We start from the raw sequence: 25,433 nt of genomic DNA, 5'->3' as shown, positions 1-25,433 counted from the left end.
GAACTTTTTGATCCATTGGACTCAAATAAAGAAAATATTTGAATATCGCTGCGATTTTTTTGTATAGTCCCATATTTTGGCATTCTGAACAACTTTTTCTCATAACTTTTTTCTGTTAGAACCACATTTCATATGGTTGTCGTTTAAACTAAACCTACTTTTTCCTATTTCGAACACTCTGTATAATAAATCAAATTTAGATAATATAAACGATCTTTTATTAAAATAGGGAGCAAGTTTGAAAAATTTTTCGATTAAAATTGCAGTTTGGCTGCAGTGAGCATATTGCGTACTTTTTGGGTCACCCTGTACATTTATATATACGTAAATAATATTCAAAAGTTTTAAACAAATTCCAGTTGTGTATTATATAAATGGCGAAAATTTATTCTAAATATTTTAGTTTTTTCTTTTAAAGTGCGTAAGTTTTAATAAATATTAGAATGATATAAGCTAATAAGTATCAGTACTAAATGCTTTAGTCGGTGATTACGTTTATTTAAAACTTTTTGAATGTCTACTATTTTCACATATAAAATATGTACAATTTAAGATCTATTTTATTTTTTATAGTTTTCTTCATTATTATATGAACAACTGACAATATTTTCGAAATCAGAAAAGAGTGAGAATTTCAAATATCTGAAAATAAGTACAATATTTCATTAAAAAAGAGTTTCGACCATCTATCGTAAACTAATAGGATTACGAAAATTCTATATTGTCATGCTATGACGTACAAGAACGGAGCAGTAATAATAAAGTAAAAAATCCACAAAGATTTACAACCAAACAGAATATATTTGAAATGTTAGCGAAACCGATTAACATATGTAAACATTTTTCTTATTTTATGAAAATGGTCGTTACCTAGTTTGTTTACAAACTCACCAAGTTTCCGTTTTACTCACCACATAAATGTGGAACTGCCCGTGTTGAAACGGTGTCGTGTCCGTAACTCCGCGACAATTTAATAAATATGTAAGCTTATGTACAAAAGCTTTAGCATTCTTTATGTCTTAGTTTAGTTCTATTATTATTCTGGACAACAAAACAGGCCTATTTAAAATTATAGATGTTGAAAAACTTCGTCATAATTTGTAAAGAAAGATCATGTGAAGCATTTTTACTTACAATTAGTTATTTGCATAAGAAAAGAAGAATTGAAGTAAAAATAAATGAAAGAATAAAAATTATTCTAAAAAAATTTAAAGTTAATAATGACCTGGGAAAATGCTTGAGAGTATTGGCATACACGCAGAAGTTAGAATAGTGTAACTTTATATAATAGAATGAGTTCAAATGCAACTTCCGAACTTCCGCATTTTTATAAATTAGGTTTCTTAATACTGTACATATTATGAGGAAGGTTTCTAATTTTTATACTTTTAAACACGCCCGTTTTACTTGCACAAAACTGTCAGTCCTAAGCCTGAATAAAGTGTGAAGGAAAGTTGAAATTTAAGTTAAAATATTATTCAATTGAATTACATAAACCAAATAAACAAATCCATTGTACACAGGCTTACATATTTATTAAATTGTCGTGGCGCTATGGGCACGCTCAAATTTCACCTGCTAATGAAAACTAATTTAATTAATTGTAGTTTTATCAGTTGAGATTCAGCTGAGATTTATTAATTGTAGCTGACATACTTTTTCCAAAAATGTTTGTTCTTTCTCCAAATATATTTTAAAAACGTTTACTATATATGTGAAACCAATTTTGTTTTAAGTAAACAACTTTGTTGTTTAGATCTGGTTGTAGTTAACGGTTTATTTAATTTACTAGTGTTTTTAGGCGTTAATTGGTTTTATAGTTTGAATATGAATTTTTTAATTTTTTCAAATGGTATTTATAATAAGTGTCTGTGATAATTATAACCAAATATTTTTCATAGTGTTATTTTGAGTCATGTCGTTGCATTGTACTAGTCGTAATTACATTATGCTAATGTTACTACTTTGTTTCTTCGTATTTTGTAATTTTTTTTTATTCCACGGCTTTGCGTTGACGGATGTATTGAGTGAATCTGGGTTTGGGTAAGTAGAAATATGGGGTGGCTTTTTTAAAAATGCACCTTTGAATGTAGTGCAAAAAAATGAGCTTTTAGAGCATTAAGTTTATTTCTGCAGTATATAGAGATATTGTATCAGTTATTTTATTAACAGCATGATTATATTTTTATTTTTAAAATGTTGATGCTTAGATCCTTAGATGCATAATTATGTCTTTGTTGTCATCAGATTTTGATATACGAAATTTATTATTCAAAATTAGTGTCCTTTCTTTTCCATTTTTAAAGTGCTATCTTCATTGTTTAAGAGGGGTTATTCATTTCATGAAATTAGAACAAAATTTTTTGCATGCAGCAATTAGGTTTCTTATAGCTATAATATACGAGAATCTAGATTGTTTATTGTATTTACATATTTGGGATAAGGGGTTCCTTTTGGTTTTCTCTTGTTTCATTAAAAACTTATAATATTAATTTAGCGCTAGACTAATTTTGTTTTTTATTAAAGTATGCCCTTTTAACAATTTAATTAACCTGCAATAAATAATGTTTGCCTAAATTTAATTATTCACATGCATTTGTAATCGCTATTTTCTAAAATTTAACTTATTTGTGTTGTAGGTAGTAACGCTGGGAGCGTCACCCATTTAGTAAGTAATGAAGCACCGGTGGGCGTGGCACCGTCAATATTAAAACCTGTCGATCAACATTACGCTTCTCAGCCTAATTTAAGTCAGGTGCACGTTTACAGTAATGTAACGAACGCTTCCAATAGATTAATTAATAAGGCACAAAGTTACTCACAAAATATCAATTCCGAATCGAAAAAGGAGGAATTTGAAGTGAATTCGAACCTAGAGGATCTTCATTTAGATTCAATATTGATACAGGATAATGTTAATATTTCAAACATTAAACCAATTATATGTGAGGAAAGCGAGTTGGCTGCTAAAGACAAAGAAACTAGTTTGTTAAGAGCTAATCGATTGCGTATGCTTCAAGACACAACAATGATTGAAAGTGCTTTAGATTTAGATTCGATTGATGAGACTAGTTTAAGTTTAAATAATCGAGAGCCTAAAGTCAAGATTTAACTAGGAAATAACTTTGTACAAATAACGATAAAAGTTAAATATATATATATATATTTTTGTATGTAATAAATAATTATGCAGACGAATTAAGTGTAACTTAATAATAAATGCCTAGAGAAACGAGTATTGTAAATGTTTTGTTTTTTGTTTAGTGGGAAATTATTAATTTTTAGTTTTTGTTGTGAGAGAAGCTCAAAAGCAACTACTATCGCAAGTGATATTTATACTATTTATAAAGTTTATACGACTGAACCTGAAAAGAATAGTTTATAATTTGTTTGAAAAATGTTGTAATTATGATACAAAAATAAAAAGTGGTCTTTACTTGTTATTTTATTGAATACGTTCCTTTCAATAATTCCAATTTTAAAATTCTCTGTGATTTTTTTAAATTCGACATATCTCCACGTTGAAGGTCCCTAGAATCGAATGCTACAGTTTTTAAGTGGATGTCTGTGGGTATGTACAGCTTGACAAGAATAGGAAAAAGTTTCAGTTATGTGCGGAAGAAAGACAAAGAAAGTATTCGGAGGAAGAAGGACGGTAGAGTGTGCAAAATTTCTAGCACGTTTCCTCTGAACATGGAGAAGGACCCACATGAATTTGTAACAAAATTGTCGACTGCTTTGAAATAAAATAAAAAAATAATTGCAACTCGTAGCGAAACAAAAGAAAACCACGTGTGCAGTTAAGAAAGCAAATAGTAATAACAACAACTAGTAAAACCAATAACGATAGCAAAAACGATAAAAACACACAAATAACAAGAACCAACAGGAGTATTTGTGGTGCGCCCGAATGTTATCTCGTCAAACAGTCGAATAGAAGTGGCTTCCCTCGCTTCCATAAGCAATCAGTTTACCATGCATCCATAGACGGAAACAATTCACACTTCTTCCTATTTATGTGGATCTGTATGTATCTCGAGAACGACAAATAATATCGATATGGAACCAATTGCATTCTACTTATAATCACAACTTAAAACTAATTAGGTTTTCAGCAAAATCGGTCCAGATATTTTTTTATGGAAAATAAAAAAACTAAAAATGGGCAAACTAGCTGTTTTTTGCAATTTATAAATTGTACTATTTATTAATGCAGAATCCAAACATCTTCTGATGCTGAGTAATATTATTGTATGTTAGGAACATACGTATAAAAAATATGATAAGAAAAGTATACGAATATACAGCAATAATGTAACAATAATAAAAGTAATGATAATAGAACACATGGTATTTTTATTGTTTCCACTGGGAAGTTGTATGACTTCCCGGTCGCACTCAAGTTCACATTTTTTGTTACTGTTTTGCGTTTAATTTTAATACTAAATTATAAGTTCTAAATTATCGTATATTCTAAATAATTTTAAACGGTATATATAATAAATTAAAGATTTTAACAAATTAAACAACCAAAATAAACGAAGTCAATAGTAGCACACTGCTGCAATTCAAAATTGACGTAAGGAGAATTAAGATTTAAAACCATAAATCGCCAGCATCATCTTCATCTTGTCCTTGTCCCGTTATGGATGTTGATATATTGGCCCCTTCATCATCACTTTCACTAACCGCTAAGTCATCATGTATTTTAGCAACTCTTTCTTCCTCTTCCATCTTTGGTTCCTCCATTTTGACTTCTTCTGTTTTCCGTAAAGGTAATCCTCCCATGAGAAAATCAGAAGGGTCATAATTAGGATCCACATCTAAACTTTCCTCTAAAATGAAATAAAACTTAGCTTCACATTTATATGTACTTTTTTTATTAATTATGGGTTTTATGGTTCAGAATTTGAACGTTGTCATTCTTTAGTAGGTCAATTCACCTTCATTTGGTGGGTAATATCCCATATTCCCAAGCTGTACCATGGCTTCGGCCACTTGTTGACTATCATTGTCTGCTCCTGGTTCAGGCAAATCTGCTGAAATTAATATGCCACTTTTTTCGGATTCAAATTCGTGCAAAGGTACTTCATCCAATTCTTCTTCACTTGAAAATTGTAGATCTAGAAATAACGTTATATTTTACAATTATGTTAATTTTAAATCATATAAAAATTCTACATTCTATGGTTATGATTTTTAAATTTGAAATATTTATATATCAAAAAGATACCTTCTTCCAAAGTCGCAGTTGTTTTTTTCTTGGGTCTTCCTCGGATTTTACGCATTTTCAATGGAGGACTTGAAGGGTCCATCATTGGTGTCATTACACCTTCAACATCTACATAATCATAATCTTCCACATGACTTTTTGTAATAAACATATTCTCTGGTGAACTTGCTTGACTCTAAAATGAAAATTTTGTTTTAAAATAATTCACGCCTTTATTAGTAAAAACTCTTACAGTTCTATCTGGTTCAGCAATGGTATAGTTTTCATCATCTCCTCCCATCCACGTATTATCATCTTCTTGTAATGCCCTTTCTTGGGTTAAAGAAATTTTGCTTTCCAACTGAGTGAGATGTTCATCATACTAAATTAAAAAAGTAGTATAATTATTTGTAAAAAAATTGAATCGTATTAAAGTAAATTAATTGAATACTATATTAAGTGAAAAGCAAAAAAAATAATGGCGTTCTACGAGAAAGTATTCGTGGGCCCTTACTATTCCCTATTATACAGGGTGTTATTTTACATACTGACAGAAATAACAAAAACTTAAAACTAATTAATTGCAATAAAGAACTTGAAGAAATAATGGGAGTAAGAAAATCGAAAGACAAGGGAATGAATAAACAGGGAGAAAATTTAATTCAATATTTAGAAAATATGGAACTGGGGATAATAAATGGAGACAAGCAAAGAGACTGCAAGGGAAAGCATACACTCATATGTGACAACAAATCTTCACTGATACACTATGAAATAACGAACATAAACGAATGGAACAAGGTCATAAAATTTCCAATTCCAAAATAGTCACATCACTGCACATTAGAAATAGAAATTAAGACAATGAAGGAAATTAAGAAAAAGAAGTAGCAATGAAAAATTGGAATGAAGAACAAATGCAGAAATACAAAGAGGAAATCGAAAAAATAGAACTGTCAGAAAAATACATTCAAAAGGAAAGTTATACTAGTAAAAATCAAAGACAAAAAGAAAATAAAAGTAAATAAGAAAAATCCAAGAAGGATATAATAGTGGGACATGACACACAAAAAGTTATGTGAAAGAGAGAGAGACACAGAACCAAACATAATATCATCATAAGGTCGTTAGTCTGAAGACTGGTTGGACACGCACCTCCACTCCTTCCCATCCTGATCTAATCTTCGCATTTCCCTAAAACTAGAACATCCCTCATCCTTAACTATATGCGAACATAACAGACAATATAAAAATAGAAAAAAAGAAGATAACAATTTATTAAGTTATTAGGAGGTCAAGAAACAAAACTATTCAACAAAAAGGATGAAGAAGGAAATGAGGAAGAACTCAGAGGAAGCAGATGGAGAAATGACGTAAGAGGAGATAAATACTGCTTAATACTTAATTAAACAGAAGAAAACAGCAGAAAGTATATAAAAAACGAAGCGTGAAATATGCAAATGACAAGATATAGAACAAACAGGACATCATGAACAAAGCATGGAAAGGCGGATTCCCAGAAGGACGGAAAAAAGGAAATATATGCACAATTTAAGGAAATAAAGACGATCCAATCCAAAGAAAACAGCGTTACGAATAGAAAAAGGTAGAAACTAATGAATACAATGATTATCCAATTTGTAAAGTAATTCATTGTTTAATTTTCTGGTTTTGTATTATCTCCGACAGGATATGATCCTTGAGATTGTATTTTATGTAACCTAAATCTAGACAATAAATTTTTAAATAACAAAAATTGTTTTAAGTAATTCAAAAATTACCTCATCTAAGGTTGCTTTGCAAACTTTTACTAATACTTCTGCTTTCTGTGTGAAAACTGATTCTTTGCCATTGTATAATACACAGTTCTCCAAAATTTGCTGGACATCATTCAAAAACTCTTGTCTGCTGTGATATTTATGCGCTACATAAAAGCAATACATTAATTAATGATACAATTATTAAAATATTATTATTTTGTCTTTTTAAAATATTATTAATAATTGAGAGAGATTTGCAGAAAACTTCGTAATATTGCTTCCATATAAAACACAAGAGTCTAACCGTCACACCGAAGGAGTCACGGATATTGTCGAACGCAAACTAAATTTGCTAAGCTGTTCTGTATCAATGACTGAGTGGTATGCTTAGAGGAATATATGTTTCTATATTAAATCGAGTGCTCGTTCCTATTCTAAATACATTGCCACATGAAGGCAGCAACTTGTACTACAGAAGCGTGTTGTAGTACGCAAAGCAGTTTGATTCATTTATTATCATATCATGTAGAATTACTGCATGACGAGAAATAGACATAAAACTGCTTATTGTCTCAGTTTAATTTTTTGTCGAGATGGGATTCTACCAAAAAATGGTGGGTTGATAAAGTTCCATAGAAAAAAAGAATTGGGAACCGCTGCTCTACATACCACAGACATATATTAATGGACGTGCCTTAGCCGTATGTCGTTGTAATAATTTCTTGGCTCGGAAAGTGAGGGAGATGGCGTATGGTTTCCGACTAGTGTTATCTCTTTCATGACACGCTTACGCACTATTGTGAGAGAGATGGATATTATCCGAAACTTCATTCCTTCTCTTTTTTTTGTTGTACCACAATTCTGACCGCTAAGGCATGTCCATTAGTAAACGTCGATGCTACATACTATATCCTCTAAGATATTATGGATGCTCGGCTGACAAATGGGCGGGGTCCGCGTTATATTCCCGCCCAATTGTACACCTTACTTTTTCTTCTTAATGTGTTTATTAACTTTTCATTGGTTTCTTTTTAATATTATACACCTCTTGAATGTTACGTTATTGTCGTTGTGGTCAGTAAGGGTGCCCTGATTTGAAATATTATTATATATATATATATAAATATTAATGTGTGAATGCCCAAGTTGTTCTTTGCATGTGTTCCTTCACAAGGCTGTTTGTAATCGTGACTTTCGCCCTCCGATGTGACGACTAGGCTGTTGTTGTAACTTACCAGCAACTTTTTTGGATATTGTTTCTAAATCAATTGGTCTTTTGATGATGTTGTAATAGTCTTTGACCATTTTTTTGTTTACTGGTTTGAGGAAAGGCCAGGATTCCGACATTGTCTTCAGTTTGGTATTGATAACGTTATCCAAAATAAATGTCAGAGCAACTTGATCGTTATCATCGAGAAGAGGATTAATAGCTTTTTCTAAGCGCATTAATCTTTCTTCTTTTTCTCCTAGGCGCTCGATACATTTATTAAGCATCCGTTGTGCCGCTACTGTAAGACTACTCTTCGGTCCTAAAATGTACAACGTACAATTTAGTGCATAAATTCTATTCAACGTAGTGTACGTAATACAAACCATTGTAAAGGCTGGAATTTTCGACAATTTGATTAATGTCTGCAAGAAATTCTTCTCTACTTTGATATTTTTTTTGACGTAGATTCTCTCTTATTGTTTGAAGATCCATAGGACGTTGAATTATATTGTAATAATCGATCACTTGCTGTAAATTTAATAATTTATTATTAACTTTATAGTCAGAGGTCAAAATACAGGCGCTTCGCGGAAGACTGGTAAATTTTAGGTTTGATAAACGCCTCTTGACAAACCCGAAAATACATCCTAAAATTAAATTCCATATGAATGCAACATAAACTGACCATAACAACTACTTATTTCATTTTTAATAATAATAATTTCTTATTATTTGTTATCTTGTTTGGTTAAACTCTATTTTTCCCAATATTGAATTATTTAATGAACTGTTGAGAATTGCAAAAATGATACAAAATGAATTATTGAAGTATGGTATTATGCTGAGTATATAATAATTAATAATAAATGGGATTAGACGAAGTATTCCCACCTATATATTTTTATGTAAGTCAAATACAGATTATAACTCTCCACCAATTTGACAATACCAAAAACGAATTTTAAAATCATCAATCCAACCATTAGAAACAGTAAAATCAGTAATTTGTAGACGCAGGAAAATGTTTGTATTAAGTAGGATGTGAACTCACTGAATAGCGAGACAATATTTATAAAATTCATATTTATGTGAATGAATTTGTATCTCAAATCATTGTTGCATAAAAGAGGTAAAGGTTTTTGTTTGTCTAAAAATTTTTCGATTTATAGAAGTAAGTAAGTATCCCTGAGTAATATAGGATATATTTCATTTTTATTAAAAATACGCTTTCAGTTCGAAATACCAACATTTGTAAATCAAACTGGGAGAAACGGGGCTAAATAAAATTGGAGTGTCTATCTGTAATATCGAAATAACTGACAACCTCCTCTTCACGTTTAAAGTCCTACAGAAATTAGTTCAGACTTTTACCGCATCGAAGACTAGCTCGTACAGACAGACAGACAGACAATTTAACGAAAAAAAAAACATCAAATTTTTATAAACACCTTACCTTTGAATTGACGGGAAACAGAAAAGGTTGAACATCTGGCATATCTCTAAGTTCATTCAAAATTGATTCGAGAATAGTAGAAAGAACAACCACTGGATCTGTTCTACGACGATTTGCTGGTCGGTTATGCTTCTTTAAGTAATCGCAGTGCAAATCAGAATTTCCTCTTCTGCGTTTACGAGAACTCATAGCATCCTTTGGTACCTTTAATAATAAAGTTCGACGTTTCATCTCTTCAGCATGCTGTCAAAAAATACCGTTATTTTATATATTCGTGGTATAAAAAAAAACGCAAGTACCTTCAGAAGTTTTCCTGACAGTTTAACTTTTGTACCATCAACATTAACTAAGTCTTCATCATCCGTGTTAAGTTGTTTTTCTATTTCTTCTTCTTGTTCTTCAGTTAAAGCAACGTTGACTGGAGGTGCTGTGCCGGAATTTTGATATAGTGGGCATGCCTTATTCGTTCTACATAAAAAAGCACGCGAAATAAAAGTTATATAACTGTTAACTTTGACATAAAATAATGTTTAATAGAATTACCTCATATGACCTACATTACCACAAGCTCCACATTTTAATTTAAGGTCAGGTTTTAACTTCGTTTTTCTTCGATATTTTGGAGGTGTTGTAGTAGCAGGTTTACTTGTTGCTGGCTGAGTAGTAGGTGTGCTTGTTGAACTTCTTACATCTGAAGCATTTGTATATTTCATTAATACAAGCAGAATATTTATTCTTTTAGTTTAAGCCTACAAACACCCACTTCAGATTTTCTTATGGAAGCCATAAACGTCGATACATTTGAAAACAGTTTTATCGATTTAGCCGCAGTTTTTTTTAATAGTATTAGTAGGTTATGAAACAACAACTCTAATACCTAACGTTTAATTAATTTTATTTAGTTTTATTCAGTCAATCAATGAAGAAAACAGAATAATCAAAATAAAGGAACGAAATTAAACAATTCCGTTTTCTCACATATATTTTTCAATTGGATCTTACCACACTCATCACAATCCTTACTTTCATCACAATTTGGAGCAACATGCAGCAATGTTTTCAGTCCCACTCCACGTTTTGTACATCATTCTCCTTCTCCCAATACTATTCACTACATTTATTTCCCATTCTAAACCTTACTATCACATCCATCCCTTTTATTCCTTTCAGATATATGTACTGGCACACAATCTCCTCATAAATGCTCCCAAGCCTTTATGCATCTTACATATCTTGATTTATCAATATTCCTTAGACCCTTACCTCTTATCATTTCAATAATTTAACTAATCTTTTTCTAGCTTTCTCTACTATTTCCATATTTTTTTTTCACTTCTAATAACATAATCTAGTGTTTTTCTGTACCCATTTTATATACTTATTTCTAATTCTAAGCCACTTAAGTACATATTATAGAGTTNAAGAGGATTAATAGCTTTTTCTAAGCGCATTAATCTTTCTTCTTTTTCTCCTAGGCGCTCGATACATTTATTAAGCATCCGTTGTGCCGCTACTGTAAGACTACTCTTCGGTCCTAAAATGTACAACGTACAATTTAGTGCATAAATTCTATTCAACGTAGTGTACGTAATACAAACCATTGTAAAGGCTGGAATTTTCGACAATTTGATTAATGTCTGCAAGAAATTCTTCTCTACTTTGATATTTTTTTTGACGTAGATTCTCTCTTATTGTTTGAAGATCCATAGGACGTTGAATTATATTGTAATAATCGATCACTTGCTGTAAATTTAATAATTTATTATTAACTTTATAGTCAGAGGTCAAAATACAGGCGCTTCGCGGAAGACTGGTAAATTTTAGGTTTGATAAACGCCTCTTGACAAACCCGAAAATACATCCTAAAATTAAATTCCATATGAATGCAACATAAACTGACCATAACAACTACTTATTTCATTTTTAATAATAATAATTTCTTATTATTTGTTATCTTGTTTGGTTAAACTCTATTTTTCCCAATATTGAATTATTTAATGAACTGTTGAGAATTGCAAAAATGATACAAAATGAATTATTGAAGTATGGTATTATGCTGAGTATATAATAATTAATAATAAATGGGATTAGACGAAGTATTCCCACCTATATATTTTTATGTAAGTCAAATACAGATTATAACTCTCCACCAATTTGACAATACCAAAAACGAATTTTAAAATCATCAATCCAACCATTAGAAACAGTAAAATCAGTAATTTGTAGACGCAGGAAAATGTTTGTATTAAGTAGGATGTGAACTCACTGAATAGCGAGACAATATTTATAAAATTCATATTTATGTGAATGAATTTGTATCTCAAATCATTGTTGCATAAAAGAGGTAAAGGGTTTTTGTTTGTCTAAAAATTTTTCGATTTATAGAAGTAAGTAAGTATCCCTGAGTAATATAGGATATATTTCATTTTTATTAAAAATACGCTTTCAGTTCGAAATACCAACATTTGTAAATCAAACTGGGAGAAACGGGGCTAAATAAAATTGGAGTGTCTATCTGTAATATCGAAATAACTGACAACCTCCTCTTCACGTTTAAAGTCCTACAGAAATTAGTTCAGACTTTTACCGCATCGAAGACTAGCTCGTACAGACAGACAGACAGACAATTTAACGAAAAAAAAAACATCAAATTTTTATAAACACCTTACCTTTGAATTGACGGGAAACAGAAAAGGTTGAACATCTGGCATATCTCTAAGTTCATTCAAAATTGATTCGAGAATAGTAGAAAGAACAACCACTGGATCTGTTCTACGACGATTTGCTGGTCGGTTATGCTTCTTTAAGTAATCGCAGTGCAAATCAGAATTTCCTCTTCTGCGTTTACGAGAACTCATAGCATCCTTTGGTACCTTTAATAATAAAGTTCGACGTTTCATCTCTTCAGCATGCTGTCAAAAAATACCGTTATTTTATATATTCGTGGTATAAAAAAAAACGCAAGTACCTTCAGAAGTTTTCCTGACAGTTTAACTTTTGTACCATCAACATTAACTAAGTCTTCATCATCCGTGTTAAGTTGTTTTTCTATTTCTTCTTCTTGTTCTTCAGTTAAAGCAACGTTGACTGGAGGTGCTGTGCCGGAATTTTGATATAGTGGGCATGCCTTATTCGTTCTACATAAAAAAGCACGCGAAATAAAAGTTATATAACTGTTAACTTTGACATAAAATAATGTTTAATAGAATTACCTCATATGACCTACATTACCACAAGCTCCACATTTTAATTTAAGGTCAGGTTTTAACTTCGTTTTTCTTCGATATTTTGGAGGTGTTGTAGTAGCAGGTTTACTTGTTGCTGGCTGAGTAGTAGGTGTGCTTGTTGAACTTCTTACATCTGAAGCATTTGTATATTTCATTAATACAAGCAGAATATTTATTCTTTTAGTTTAAGCCTACAAACACCCACTTCAGATTTTCTTATGGAAGCCATAAACGTCGATACATTTGAAAACAGTTTTATCGATTTAGCCGCAGTTTTTTTTAATAGTATTAGTAGGTTATGAAACAACAACTCTAATACCTAACGTTTAATTAATTTTATTTAGTTTTATTCAGTCAATCAATGAAGAAAACAGAATAATCAAAATAAAGGAACGAAATTAAACAATTCCGTTTTCTCACATATATTTTTCAATTGGATCTTACCACACTCATCACAATCCTTACTTTCATCACAATTTGGAGCAACATGCAGCAATGTTTTCAGTCCCACTCCACGTTTTGTACATCATTCTCCTTCTCCCAATACTATTCACTACATTTATTTCCCATTCTAAACCTTACTATCACATCCATCCCTTTTATTCCTTTCAGATATATGTACTGGCACACAATCTCCTCATAAATGCTCCCAAGCCTTTATGCATCTTACATATCTTGATTTATCAATATTCCTTAGACCCTTACCTCTTATCATTTCAATAATTTAACTAATCTTTTTCTAGCTTTCTCTACTATTTCCATATTTTTTTTTCACTTCTAATAACATAATCTAGTGTTTTTCTGTACCCATTTTATATACTTATTTCTAATTCTAAGCCACTTAAGTACATATTATAGAGTTGGGCATTTAATTTACATCCTTGCCTTATTCCTTTCTCCATCCAGATTTTTTGTGTCTCTATTGCTTATCCTTATAACCTTATATAGCTTATTAGTGTATGCGCAAATAATTTAGCAATGATGAAGACCAGACTTGCCATCGCGACTATATATTAGTTTACTTGTTTGAAAATTTTACCTACGCTTATATTGAAAGATTTCTTATCATATCATACTTGTATGTATTTAGAGATCAGTTATGAGTGAATTGAATATAATTATTTATGATTACGTGGCAATGGACTTTTTCTGTTATTACTAAGTTTCTAAAGGGTTTTACACTTATTCTTGGGATTTAAGTGGCAAATATTGTTAAATTAAAGACCACACGTACGTATAAAACTTACCTTCCAATGTTGTTTTGCTTGTTTCAAAAGTCGACGCTGCGGGAGTGGGTTGCGGTTGCTGTTGTTGATTATGACTTTGGTTCATAGCCAGTCTTTCTCTTTCCTGGTTCCTTTTAATTCGTCGTAGTTGTTCCTGAATACGCCTCTTTTCCCGTTTCATCTCTTCTTTTTGCGCTTCGTCTAAAGTGGCGAATTGCCTTATAAACTGTTCGTCCTTAGTGGTACGAATTTTTACATAGGCGTCAATGACCGCAGATTTACGTACAGTTTCAACTCGTGTATACTCTTTACCTTCTTGGTCTCTAAATGTACGTATAATTTTTAAAACGCGACCTGAAATAACAAATTATATATGTAGACTTTCTTATTTTTTTATTGCAAATTACTGCATTTTGGGCTTATATTTTATAATGATTATTTAATTTACATGGTTCTTTTGAACGTAGAAAGTATATTATTCCGACACGCTTGTTTTTATTTAGTTACTTAACATATTCCCTAATTATTATTTTACCTTGCTGTGGAAATTGTGATTGATCTTGACCATCATCATCTTCTTTTTTCTTATCTTTGTTCTTTTTCTCGTTTTCGCTGCCTTCCATTATCATTTTTCTTAATTCCTGGCGTTCTTGTTCTTCTCTTTCTAATGACAACTATTAACAATAAAAAGATACAGATAAACACAACTAAGCTTCAATGTAAGTATTTATATTTATTATGACAACAGAAGGTAAAAATAATCTTCTGAAGAGTTCCATTCTGTTATGTATGTATATATTGTTACTCAATTATTGGTTTAAATTTGAGGTTTGCTTTTTTTAATGTTTATAAATATATTCAGCAGAATAATTTAAATTTGACTAGTAATTGATACCTGTGTACTGGTCTTTTTATTTGCCAACATATTCTCAATATTTTTTCCCATTTCTTCAATATCTTCGTCACTATCCTCGTCTGAACTTTCGCCTTCATCTGTACTCAGTACTTCATTGCTGCTCAGGACTCGATTTTGTAAGTCGAATATACGTTGGCACTCTTCTTTATATCGTTCTTGATGTTCCGCAATAGAGAATCTATTTCCTCTTGAAAATTTATCCATACCTTCTTCTCCGGCTTTCGCTTTTTCAGTTGACAAAGTTCGCACCACATCGATAACTTCCCAACGAGACAATTTTTTGATCTAACATTGAAATTCATTTTTTAATTGATATTGAACATCTTTGATTTTAGCTTACTTCTTCTTCGGGGACGCCAAATTTTCTTAGTAATGCCTTGGCATTATTTAAGGACAATCTTCGTAAATCAGCATCAGTTCCTGTTACTGTCCTCTTAGGCTGCGACTCCTGCTCTTCTTTACTTTGCTGTAATAATTATTTTAACTTTTTAATTATTTACTAGTAGGTGTCCCAATAGCATACAAAACGTAATTCAACAGCATTAGAATCAATATTTCCGTCGAGATACACTACCTGTGTAAGACCTGTATTAAGTACCATGTGATATAAAATTTATAGTAATAAAGTAATAATAATAAATTCATGAAAAACAAAATGGGTGTGTGCTTACGACCACACGATAGAATTGAAAATTTATTTTCCAATCAACATGATAATATTGATATTATATAAAATAAACAATTGTATTTGTCAATTAATTATATTGAGGAATATTACTTCGATTGGACTTCTTCATTGCCACCATAAGACACGCGTATTATGTTGAAATGCTATACTGATAGAGTAAACACTCCTTACCAATAAACGCGCTTAAAGAAGTTATTACTTCAACAAAATAATGTACACCAAAAGTATAACTAAATAGATGACAATAGATGATTTCGTACTAAAATACATAGAGATACATTACCTAGTGCTTTGCTTCTTCTAAGACGTTTATTATTCTAGTAAATCTCAATTTTATCCGTTGATTTAAGAAGAATAGTTAACAGGCCTAACTTTAATTTTATTTAGACATATGAGAAAAAAAAATTTAATATGTACGTACAGTGGGTTTATTTGGCACCCTAACATAACTAAATCCTTCGCCGCAGCCAGTCGGATCGGCAGGACCTGTTAATTGAAGTAGGCACTTTCCTTTCATGGCTTGAATATAAGCCCTAGTGGTGTTCCAGGGGGCTACTTTTATTTCATCGTCCATCTTTAACTGCATTTCTTCATCATCATCCTCTGCTGGCGTGAAGAGGAATTTTTCACCGTATCCCGCGTCCTTAAATGAGAAATTACTTGGTAGAAATTGGAATTTTTATCAATGCTAGAATTACCTTCAGTCTTTGCTCTGCCGCTATCATGCTGAAATAAGCACAACATTGTTCTGGGGAAACCATTGCTCGAATTTCTTCTTCAGATGGTAATCTGAAATCCGGCTTTATAACCCACCAATTAGAATCCATTCCTGAAAATAAATATGGTTTTAAACATTATTCGTAAGTGCTGTTATCAAAACAATGTAGTTAATATAAAATAAAAATTACATGTAGGAAGAAGATACGTTTTTGGGAAATAGTCATTTACCTGTTCTCTTAAAATCAGCACATAACTTTAGTCTCTTTCTTATGCTACTCTCAGAATGAGAAGGAAATGCTTTTTTGATGTCATCCATCTTAATTCTTCCGGGAACATCTGCACTTTTCCAAAACAATCTGTATATAAATACCTAAAGAGAGCAATAATAAATACGTTAGCTTTTTTTTTAAATATCGCATTGTTTCTCACTTTACCTGTAAAAAATCTCTAACGAAATTGTTAGCTCGTTTTGAATTGGGACCTGGTACTTCGTATAGCGGACACTGTTGACCGGCAACAAAAAGTGCGTCGACTTCTCGGACGTAATATTGCTGACGCGTTCTTATAATGAGAAAATCAGTTTGTGGAACTTGATGCTCGTAAATTGGAGCTCTAAAATATATACAAATAAAAACGGTATAGGTGTAAAGAAAAAGTTTAAAATAAAATGTTCAGACCTGTACATGTTGTTTTCAATTGCTTGTATTGACTGTCCTGGGTGAAGAATTCCCAAAAACGGTGAAGTGTGAGCATATGCTACTTCTCCGTACTTAAACTGTGACGGTCCCGTGTCCTTTCCAGCTTTGCGTTTATAGTAATTTTTTACTTTAGAACACATTCCAACCTAAATGAGAATCATGATGAAAATAAATATTTAAGATAGTAATATAATGGGAATTATACTTCATCTTACAATGATGAAGACGTAAAAGCGGTATATGGAGATATAGAAGACGTGTTAAGTTTAGTGAAGGGACAGGGAAATCTGATAGTTGTAGGAGGACTCAACGCAGTAAAAGGTAAAGGAAAGGACGGTGCAATAACACGTTCATTTGGATTAGACAGTAGAAATGAGAGGGGAGATAGACTGATCTCGATTTTACGATAAACATAACTTAACCATCGCGAATACTACATTCAACCTTTACGTTGGGAGGCGCTGTATGTGGAAAATACCAGGTGGTTGAGACATATTAGTTACATTACATACTTGTTAGGCAAAGATTTAAAAACCAAGTGAAGGACTGTAGGACTTATCCAGGAGCAGACAGAGATAGCGATCGTAACGTAGTAGTTATGAAGACCAATCTTGACTTGAAAATTTTGAAAAAGTGGGAAGGTAGAAGACGTCTTGATATAGAAAAGCTAAAATGTAACGAAACGCGTGATCGGCTAGGTACAAGGACAGACGAAATACTTAGGGAGGTGGGAGAAACGAATGAGAGGGACATAGAGACAGAATGGAACTGCACTAAAACGTGCTCTACAGCTACAAATGTATTAGGGTTTAAACAAAACAAAAGTAGGGAAACCCTGGACAACAAACGAGATTGTAGGACCGATAGAAGAAACAGAAAAAGAAGACAGACGAAGAAGGACAAAAAAGATATGAAGCGATAAAATGAGAAATAATTAGGGATTGATATGAGGTGTAAAGAGGTAGAATAAAAGTTTGAAGTACGTAAAACGGATGAGTCTTATAACATAATTAAAAGGTATTTTACAGACGTAGGGTACAGTAGTAATAATATAAGAAACCAAGCAGGACTCATTTGATAGAAAATGAAGAAAAGGCAGATAGATTGAAAGAATACTTAGAGAACCTATACACAGGTCATGAGTCAGGAGATGAGGAAGATAGTGTGGGGATAGGTGAGCTAGGTGATCCCATAATGAGAGAAGAGTTTAATGTAGCGTTAAAATATATCAAGAATAATAAGAAACCAGACGTAGATGGGGTATAGCCGGAAATTCCAAAACATGTAGGACGACAAGAGGTTAGAGGCTACTAGAGGATTATAAACGGAACGTTATAGTAACCATGCCTAAAAAGAGAGGCGAGGATAGGTGCGAGACATTTAGAACAATTAGTTTAACTTCCCATGCGTCAAAAATTTTAACTAGAATTGTGCAGAGGATGGGAAAAAGGGCGGAAAAACCATTAAAGAAAGATCAATTTGGGTTTAGAAAAATACAGAAACGCGTTAGGCAATTCTAGCTTTACGAAGAATAATAGACAAAACGATAGAAAAAAGAAAGAGTGCGTACATAGCATTCGTAGATTTAGAAAAAGCTTTTGTCAATGTTAAATGGGACAAGATGCTAAATGTACTTAAAAATGTAGGGATGAGTTACAGAGATAGAAGAGTGATATTTATCTTGCATAAAGAGCAACAGGCAGTTATATGTACAATTAAAAGAATTAGACATTTAAGATAAATTTACACATTAATGGAATTTACAATTTAAATAAGGAAATGTAAACAGGAGTGACTGATGTATAGCTACTCCAGAGCTGCAGAACTGACAAAAATTCAACACATGCTTTTGAAACCTAATTACTAAAATTTATTAATACATATAGAGTGCGCCAACGAAAACGAAACGGACCTATTTTTTTGATTCTTAAAGAAGTTATGTGAAAATACTCGGATATGGTAACTTTAGTATGAAGGGGGAAGATTTTATGCTATAAATTTTACGGTAACTTCCTTGAACCACGCCCTAAATTTTAAATAGCAGTAGATTAAAGATTTTTGGAAGATTTAAGGTGATACCAAAATTTGCTGTTTTGTGATTTATTATGACAATTAATAGTATTTGTTACATGTTATATTTTCGGTAGCAATATGCTGTTTGTTTATATTAATAATGTAGTAGTTAAATTATTATTATTACCTGATTCATTAGAGGTGGATGCTCTTCACAAAATTCGACAAATACTAAATCCCCGTCTCTTCCTGTTAAGTCTTCAGGAGTGCGCATAAAGAAAACGTCACCTCCACCCGATGCCATTCTTTCCGCTTCTCGTTGCTAAAAGAAATTAATTTAAATTATACATCAAATGAACATTACAATATTACGATTTTACTTTAGCTTTTTTTTTTATATATTTGACAAGAGGCAGAACTGGATGAGGACCAGGATCGCTAAGTGGTCCAAACGAAAACCTTTTTAAGGGCGGCCTATGAAAGTTGCGCAAACGCATTGGACCCATATGAGTTTGAATAAATGGCGCTCTCAGCTCGACTATTGGTGTGGAATGTTGAATCAAATTGCCACCACCTACTTTTAAGCGCAATATTGTTTCTGATGACCGAGGCTGATAATAACTGTAATAAACGAGTAACAGCAACTCGAGAATTTCAATAAACCATACACATATTGGTTATATAAAAAAATATAAATACATACACATCGTTGGAAATATTAAATGGATCTCTATCTGGAGATTTAGGTGGAGGAGGTGGAGTATCCTCCTGCAATACATTTATAACACCAGCTTTTCCTAGTAATATTTTAGATTTTTTAACATGAGGATGAGGTATTTTGACTTTTACTGGAGTTGCCTGTCCTGAAAAAAGGCAAATAGACAATTAAATTTAAAAAATTTTTTAGTTATGTATTATTAGATACCTGCAACTTGTTTTGATGGATCAATATCGTCTGGTATTCCCAAAATAATATTTTCATCGTTAGGATCCAAGGTTAAAATGCTTGGTTTTGGAATTTGTTTCATACTTTCTGCATCCCATATTACTTCATCTTCCCATCGTCCGTAAACAAGATCTTCATTTTCTACTGGAAAAATTGAATACCAGGTATCATCTTGTTCTTGTTCTCTTTGTTTCTGGATAGCTAATGTCCTAAAAATTGATAACTTTCATAATTGTAATAATATAAATGTGTTGGAATGTCTTACATCTGTCCTTTAGATTTCTGACTGGGCAATGGGGGTGTTGACGTTGGAGCAATGCGAGTTGAATTTCCTGGTAAATTGCTTTTGCCAGGCTGACTAAAAGCTTGTGCAGTTCGATTTCCACTGCTGGGGACCCATCCAGCTGCATTGGTTTTGGAATTTAATTTCTGCAAGACCTAATAAAATTGTTAAAATACTTTTAAATTATAACTAAAAGATAAACAGAAACCTTATGTTTGATATCATTTCCATCCCACACAACGTCATCTTCCCAGTGCAACTGGGTGACCATGAGGAAAGCATCATCTGGAAATACATCACCTTCTTTAGGTTGATTTTCTTTATCTTCTTCATTGTTGTCTTTAATTTTAAAGCCATAATTGAAACCGTCTCCAGTTTCAGGGACTTCTAGCATGTCATACCAGATTTGTGCTGGCCCAAATCTCCAATCGGCTACCTTGGGACCAGTTTCGTCTTTTGTTGGTGTTTCTTGTTTTACATCTTTTGATCCTGTTTCTAGAGGTTTTAAAAATTTCTCCTAAAATAATGATGTTTTATTTTAAAACTCTCATTCTTATTATAATCTATACTTCATCATCAGAATCCCATTGCTCAGAAGCTGGAGTAGGTGCATAGTTAAAATTCCATCCTTTATGATTATGAATGTCCTCATCAGACTGGGAATCAGAATCATGTAGGTTATCGTTAGTTTCCTTGTGCTTCTTTTTCTTTCTGCGTTTCTGAACACTTTTCCAAATTTGTGGTAAACTGCTTGGCTTTCCAGGCCCAAAGAGTCTTGAAAATCTCAATACCTTAAATTGTTTATATTTTTATTACAGTTTTCTTCTTAAACAATGTAAACATGAAACCTTTCCATGTCTGAAATCAGGGAATAACTCGGTAACATCTACATTGGCATATTTTGAGGGCAACATTGCTGCTAAAGGAGTATCAAGTTTTTTTTCTGTAGTGCTACCTAATTGACTATCTGCATTTCCATTAATTACATTTTCTGATGATGCTTCTGTTGTTGGTATGGGAGGTGGAGGCATTAAATGGGAATCATTTTGTTCTTGTACATTAGAGATTTCAATGTTGGATGTATTCTTTTCATTGTCAGTTACTTCCTACAATTAAACAAATGATTATTGAATTTATTTATTATTAATAATGGAAGCAACTTAAAGCTGTTTTGTTCATTAATAATAAAAAACTAGATACTAATAAAATAAATACTTTTTTTATTCCTTCCTCGTCGTCATCAGCTAATTCACTTATATCTGAGAAATCTATCCCATTTGGAGACTTTTCTTCGATACCTTCAAAAATATAAACTATTAATTGTATGAAACACTATATTAAATGAAGTAATATTTACCCTCTCCTTGTGATTTTTGAGAATCATCACTATGANTAACACATAAGTAGGTAGATGGCCCAAACAAGCTATAGCCTCAATTATGATATATTACCCTAATAAACTGTTACAAGTGTTCCTTTCCTCTTAGTGGCGTAGCGTGGAGGGGCGTGGAGAGTTATTAAAACTTATTGCGAAGATACGGAAAGAATGAGACATTAAAAATACTGAAGATCCCGTATAATCTAGATTGAAGAACCGAAATCTTTACAGTTATTTGTAAATCTCCACAAGGGCTAAATTAAAAATATAAGTTTTTTTTGTACACCTATTCACTGCAGTCCCGACCAATTTAAATAAAAGATCTTACATAATTGTAAAAATAGGAAGGGCGGCAAATTTTGGCTTCGCTCGGGGTGGCAGAAATTCACGCTACATTACTGCTTTCCTCTTGATTTCGTTTTTACAAGGCGCTTATAGTAACCGTCTTACATTAAGGTATTTGGCTCGAAATATTGACCAGAAATACGATTTCTTGATGATACCGCTACCTGCGAGAGTTCAGTGAACACCGAGCTAACGACCGATATTATTTTTATGGTCCCTATGCCTTTTTGTGATCTTATTGCAGCCCGTATAAACGAATGCTCTTCGAGTTTCTCTTTTACCCATCTTCCACTCAACCTTCTCCCCTTCCCCAAACTTCTCTCATTTTCTCCCGGTAGTTATAGCCGCTAGGTTGATCTACTAATTCGGGGAGGGTTTTTAGTCGGTAGGCGCCCCCATCGGGAGTGAATCCGACACTACACCCCTTTTGGGGGGTGTCTTTAGAAGATTTCCCCACCTCGAGGTTAACCTTAAAAAAAAGAGTTTCTCTTCTCCCGTTTAGACTACCGTCTTGTAAATAGACCCTTGTTATATCTCCACTCAATTTCAGTCTCGTAAATAGACTGGATGACTGATCTCAATTTTTTAGCTAAACACATGCTACATTTGTGAGTTGACAAGCAACTATACCTTTTGATGGAAAAATACGCTACAGCACTGTCCGATAAACCGCAAACAACCTCTAGGTCCCGAGCGGCATGGCCGAGAGGTTTAAACCATTGCTTAGCATTCTGGAGGACGTCGGTTTAATTCCAGGTCCGTCTGTCTTGGTCCAAGTTTTTCTGTGGTTTCCTTGGATCACTTAGGCAAATGTTGGGGCAGTAATATTCCACAGATAATATTTCATTCTTTTCTGTCTTTATTTCTCATCTTTTTCACTTGAATCACCAACCACCCATTCCCACAACTCCTGAAAGGAGGCTGAAGAGAACCTCCCGCCTTAACTTCCGGCGTAGTCCGGAGGGACTGCCCGCCCCCCAGCATTAGTGGCTGGTGGAAATGAAACACCCAAAAGATTGTTTTTTTTTCAGACCAATCAAACTCACCCTGCTACCGCTGCTCCAGCATCTGTGGACAGCTCAGCAGTCAAATTGCCCCCTTTGTCCTATCCGACCTCAATTAAAACTTATTAAATAAATTCCAGCCACATAGTAATGAGTTAGAATCTGCATTTCGGGCAAACGATAGTTTAAGGTGTTCTTAAGAAAAGTACGAAGCCCGATTTTTATTAGATGTAAAGTAGAAAATATTTTAATTTTTTTGGGAACTAACCCAGAAAAATTAAAATAGGCAACCAATGTTGCTTGGATTAGGATGATTTATTTGGTGCCATTAAGCTACCAGTACCTGTTGCTTTGTTATACCTATGCATAGAAATAACAGTACAGTGTGTATCTATTTAACCTATTATACGGAACATTCTTTTACAAACCGGACAGATTTTTGGCTTTTCTCTCGTATATATAATTACTTTTTTTATCAAATAATAATATTCATTAAGAATAAGACATAAAAAATTGAACGAAAAAAATGATAAAAAAATATTTCAATGTTATTTTTTATTAATTTTTTAAATTACATTTGTGTAAAGTCTCATGTGTTAATAAATGATAATTCTTAATAAGGAATATAGAATAATTATTTCAATGACGATATGAGGCGTGCAATAGAATCCGCAATCTAACGTGTTGCGCCGGATGAATGAATTAATTAATTAGCATAAGCGACGGGACTGATCAGTAATTTTTAGACAGATGAGAAACAGTTTTTATTTAATAAAACAAAAACGAAATGTTAATTTACAAGAAGCGAAATTCAGATATCGACCACTCGTCCAACTTTTGCGATCTACCTACTGAATTGCTCATTTACTTGTTTATACGCATATTTCGCATTAAATATTGAGGAAAATTGTGTAACATACAATACATGTACGATACTTTTTCCGTAAAAAAGGTCAACAGTTTTTTACTAATTTATACATAACATTTTTCAAATTAATATTTTTTAAGAANGAAACACTATATTAAATGAAGTAATATTTACCCTCTCCTTGTGATTTTTGAGAATCATCACTATGAAAATCATGTTCTTCTTCAATCATTTCCTTTAAAAGATTTCCTAATCCTAGCCTGCAAAAAAAGTCAGTAAACTATAATACTATTAGGGTGGTATCTAATCGAATATCAAATTATGACCATTCTGACAAAGTTATAGAATCTACTGAAGTATCAACTTTTGTGTCACAAGGAAGGTAAAAAATTGTCAACTCCTTTATAACAATCAGAGCAAGTATATAACGAATAAAGTATTTAAAACAAAATCATACATCAAAATTTATAACTTTGCAAAGAACTGAGCATAAAACTAAGTAGAAAAACATATACAGAAAATTATTTTATTTTCCTTTTGTTTTACAAATAAAACATTTAGAACAATGTTATTTGTGCAATACTACGTAGTTCTAAAATATTATTTAATTAGGTCAATTTAGGTGATATGAGCACAATATATGTTATTTACTTGTGTTACATTTTAGAATTATTTTATGAATAAGGCCTTATGTGCCGTTTTATTTATTTGATATACAGATGTCAGTTAAATTAAATAGATATTGTAACTTGTTCGTTATACATATATTTGACACTGATTTAAAAATTTCCTACGCTATTATAGCTGTAACTTACCTCCCAAGCGAACTCAAATGTTTCTGTGTATCATAATCAAATACATCACTTTCTAGTTGCCCCGATTCGTTTATATTACCAAAAAGAAACCCTGTTAAATTTATTTCCATTTCATCTTTCGATTCGTTTATTTCATCATCACTATTGTCACCCATTGTATTCAGTTAATTATATGGACTGTTTTGCTAAACTTTTAACAAAATTTGAAAGTAAGGGCAGCACCTCTTATAAAACTATTTTGTTTTGTTATGAAAATATAACCACACATAAACATAACCTGAACATTACCATAATTTTGGTATCTCGTATTCTTCTTTTTGATTACTATGTATTACAGCCTTTGGGCAACTATGTAAAGTTGGCAAATAAATATTTATTTTTAACATTTTATCGATCTTATTGTATACAACAGTGCTCCCCTTTCTCTATTTATATACATACATAATACCAGTATCTTCCTCGAATGGGAACAATTTCTAACTATTTACGTTGTACAAACGGCTGAGCTTTTTTAAGTGAATGCAACTTAATCTATAGAAGTGAAATCAGGAACGGTAGACTAGTGACTATTATCTATGATAAGTGACTATGAAATTTGCATAGGTTATAAACTATAAAATAATTATTTATAAAGAAATTTGTTTAAAACACTTTTTCCTTATTTTTTAAAT

The 25,433-nt window shown here is 32.1% G+C and overlaps 2 protein-coding genes across 4 annotated transcripts in view; one reads left to right on the top strand and one right to left on the bottom strand.

The window, feature by feature from the left end:
* LOC108733856 (palmitoyltransferase app) overlaps window positions 1–3,436 on the top strand; it is an 8,387-nt gene extending 4,951 nt beyond the window's left edge. For all 3 annotated transcript variants that reach the window (XM_025973467.1, XM_025973466.1, XM_025973468.1), the window contains one exon: window positions 2,640–3,436. In XM_025973467.1, coding sequence (XP_025829252.1) covers window positions 2,640–3,112 — 473 coding nt within the window. In that variant the 3' untranslated portion in view covers window positions 3,113–3,436. The remainder of the gene's footprint in view (window positions 1–2,639) is intronic.
* A 785-nt stretch (window positions 3,437–4,221) lies between these two features.
* On the bottom strand, window positions 4,222–25,242 carry LOC108733853 (transcription initiation factor TFIID subunit 1). Its single transcript, XM_025973464.1, has 31 exons — window positions 24,763–25,242; window positions 24,122–24,207; window positions 21,568–21,650; window positions 21,201–21,458; window positions 20,922–21,143; window positions 20,561–20,869; window positions 20,335–20,507; window positions 20,049–20,278; window positions 19,827–19,986; window positions 19,504–19,744; window positions 19,311–19,445; window positions 17,090–17,256; window positions 16,847–17,024; window positions 16,641–16,782; window positions 16,391–16,521; window positions 16,114–16,335; window positions 15,345–15,470; window positions 14,984–15,289; window positions 14,624–14,762; window positions 14,110–14,442; window positions 12,848–12,995; window positions 12,604–12,772; window positions 12,305–12,547; window positions 11,234–11,378; window positions 11,062–11,169; window positions 8,208–8,393; window positions 6,994–7,136; window positions 5,466–5,594; window positions 5,234–5,408; window positions 4,944–5,123; window positions 4,222–4,835 (listed from the first exon to the last, which is right to left on the bottom strand). The coding sequence occupies exons 1-31, from the start codon at window positions 24,915–24,917 to the stop codon at window positions 4,597–4,599; spliced, it is 5,661 nt and encodes a 1,886-aa protein (XP_025829249.1). The 5' UTR covers window positions 24,918–25,242; the 3' UTR covers window positions 4,222–4,596.
* Between the last annotated feature and the right edge of the window lie 191 nt (window positions 25,243–25,433).

This window comes from Agrilus planipennis, unplaced genomic scaffold (assembly GCF_000699045.2).
Source record: "Agrilus planipennis isolate EAB-ADULT unplaced genomic scaffold, Apla_2.0 scaffold85, whole genome shotgun sequence".
NCBI classification, from domain to species: Eukaryota; Metazoa; Arthropoda; class Insecta; order Coleoptera; family Buprestidae; genus Agrilus; species Agrilus planipennis.
This window is presented reverse-complemented; position numbering and strand designations above follow the sequence as displayed.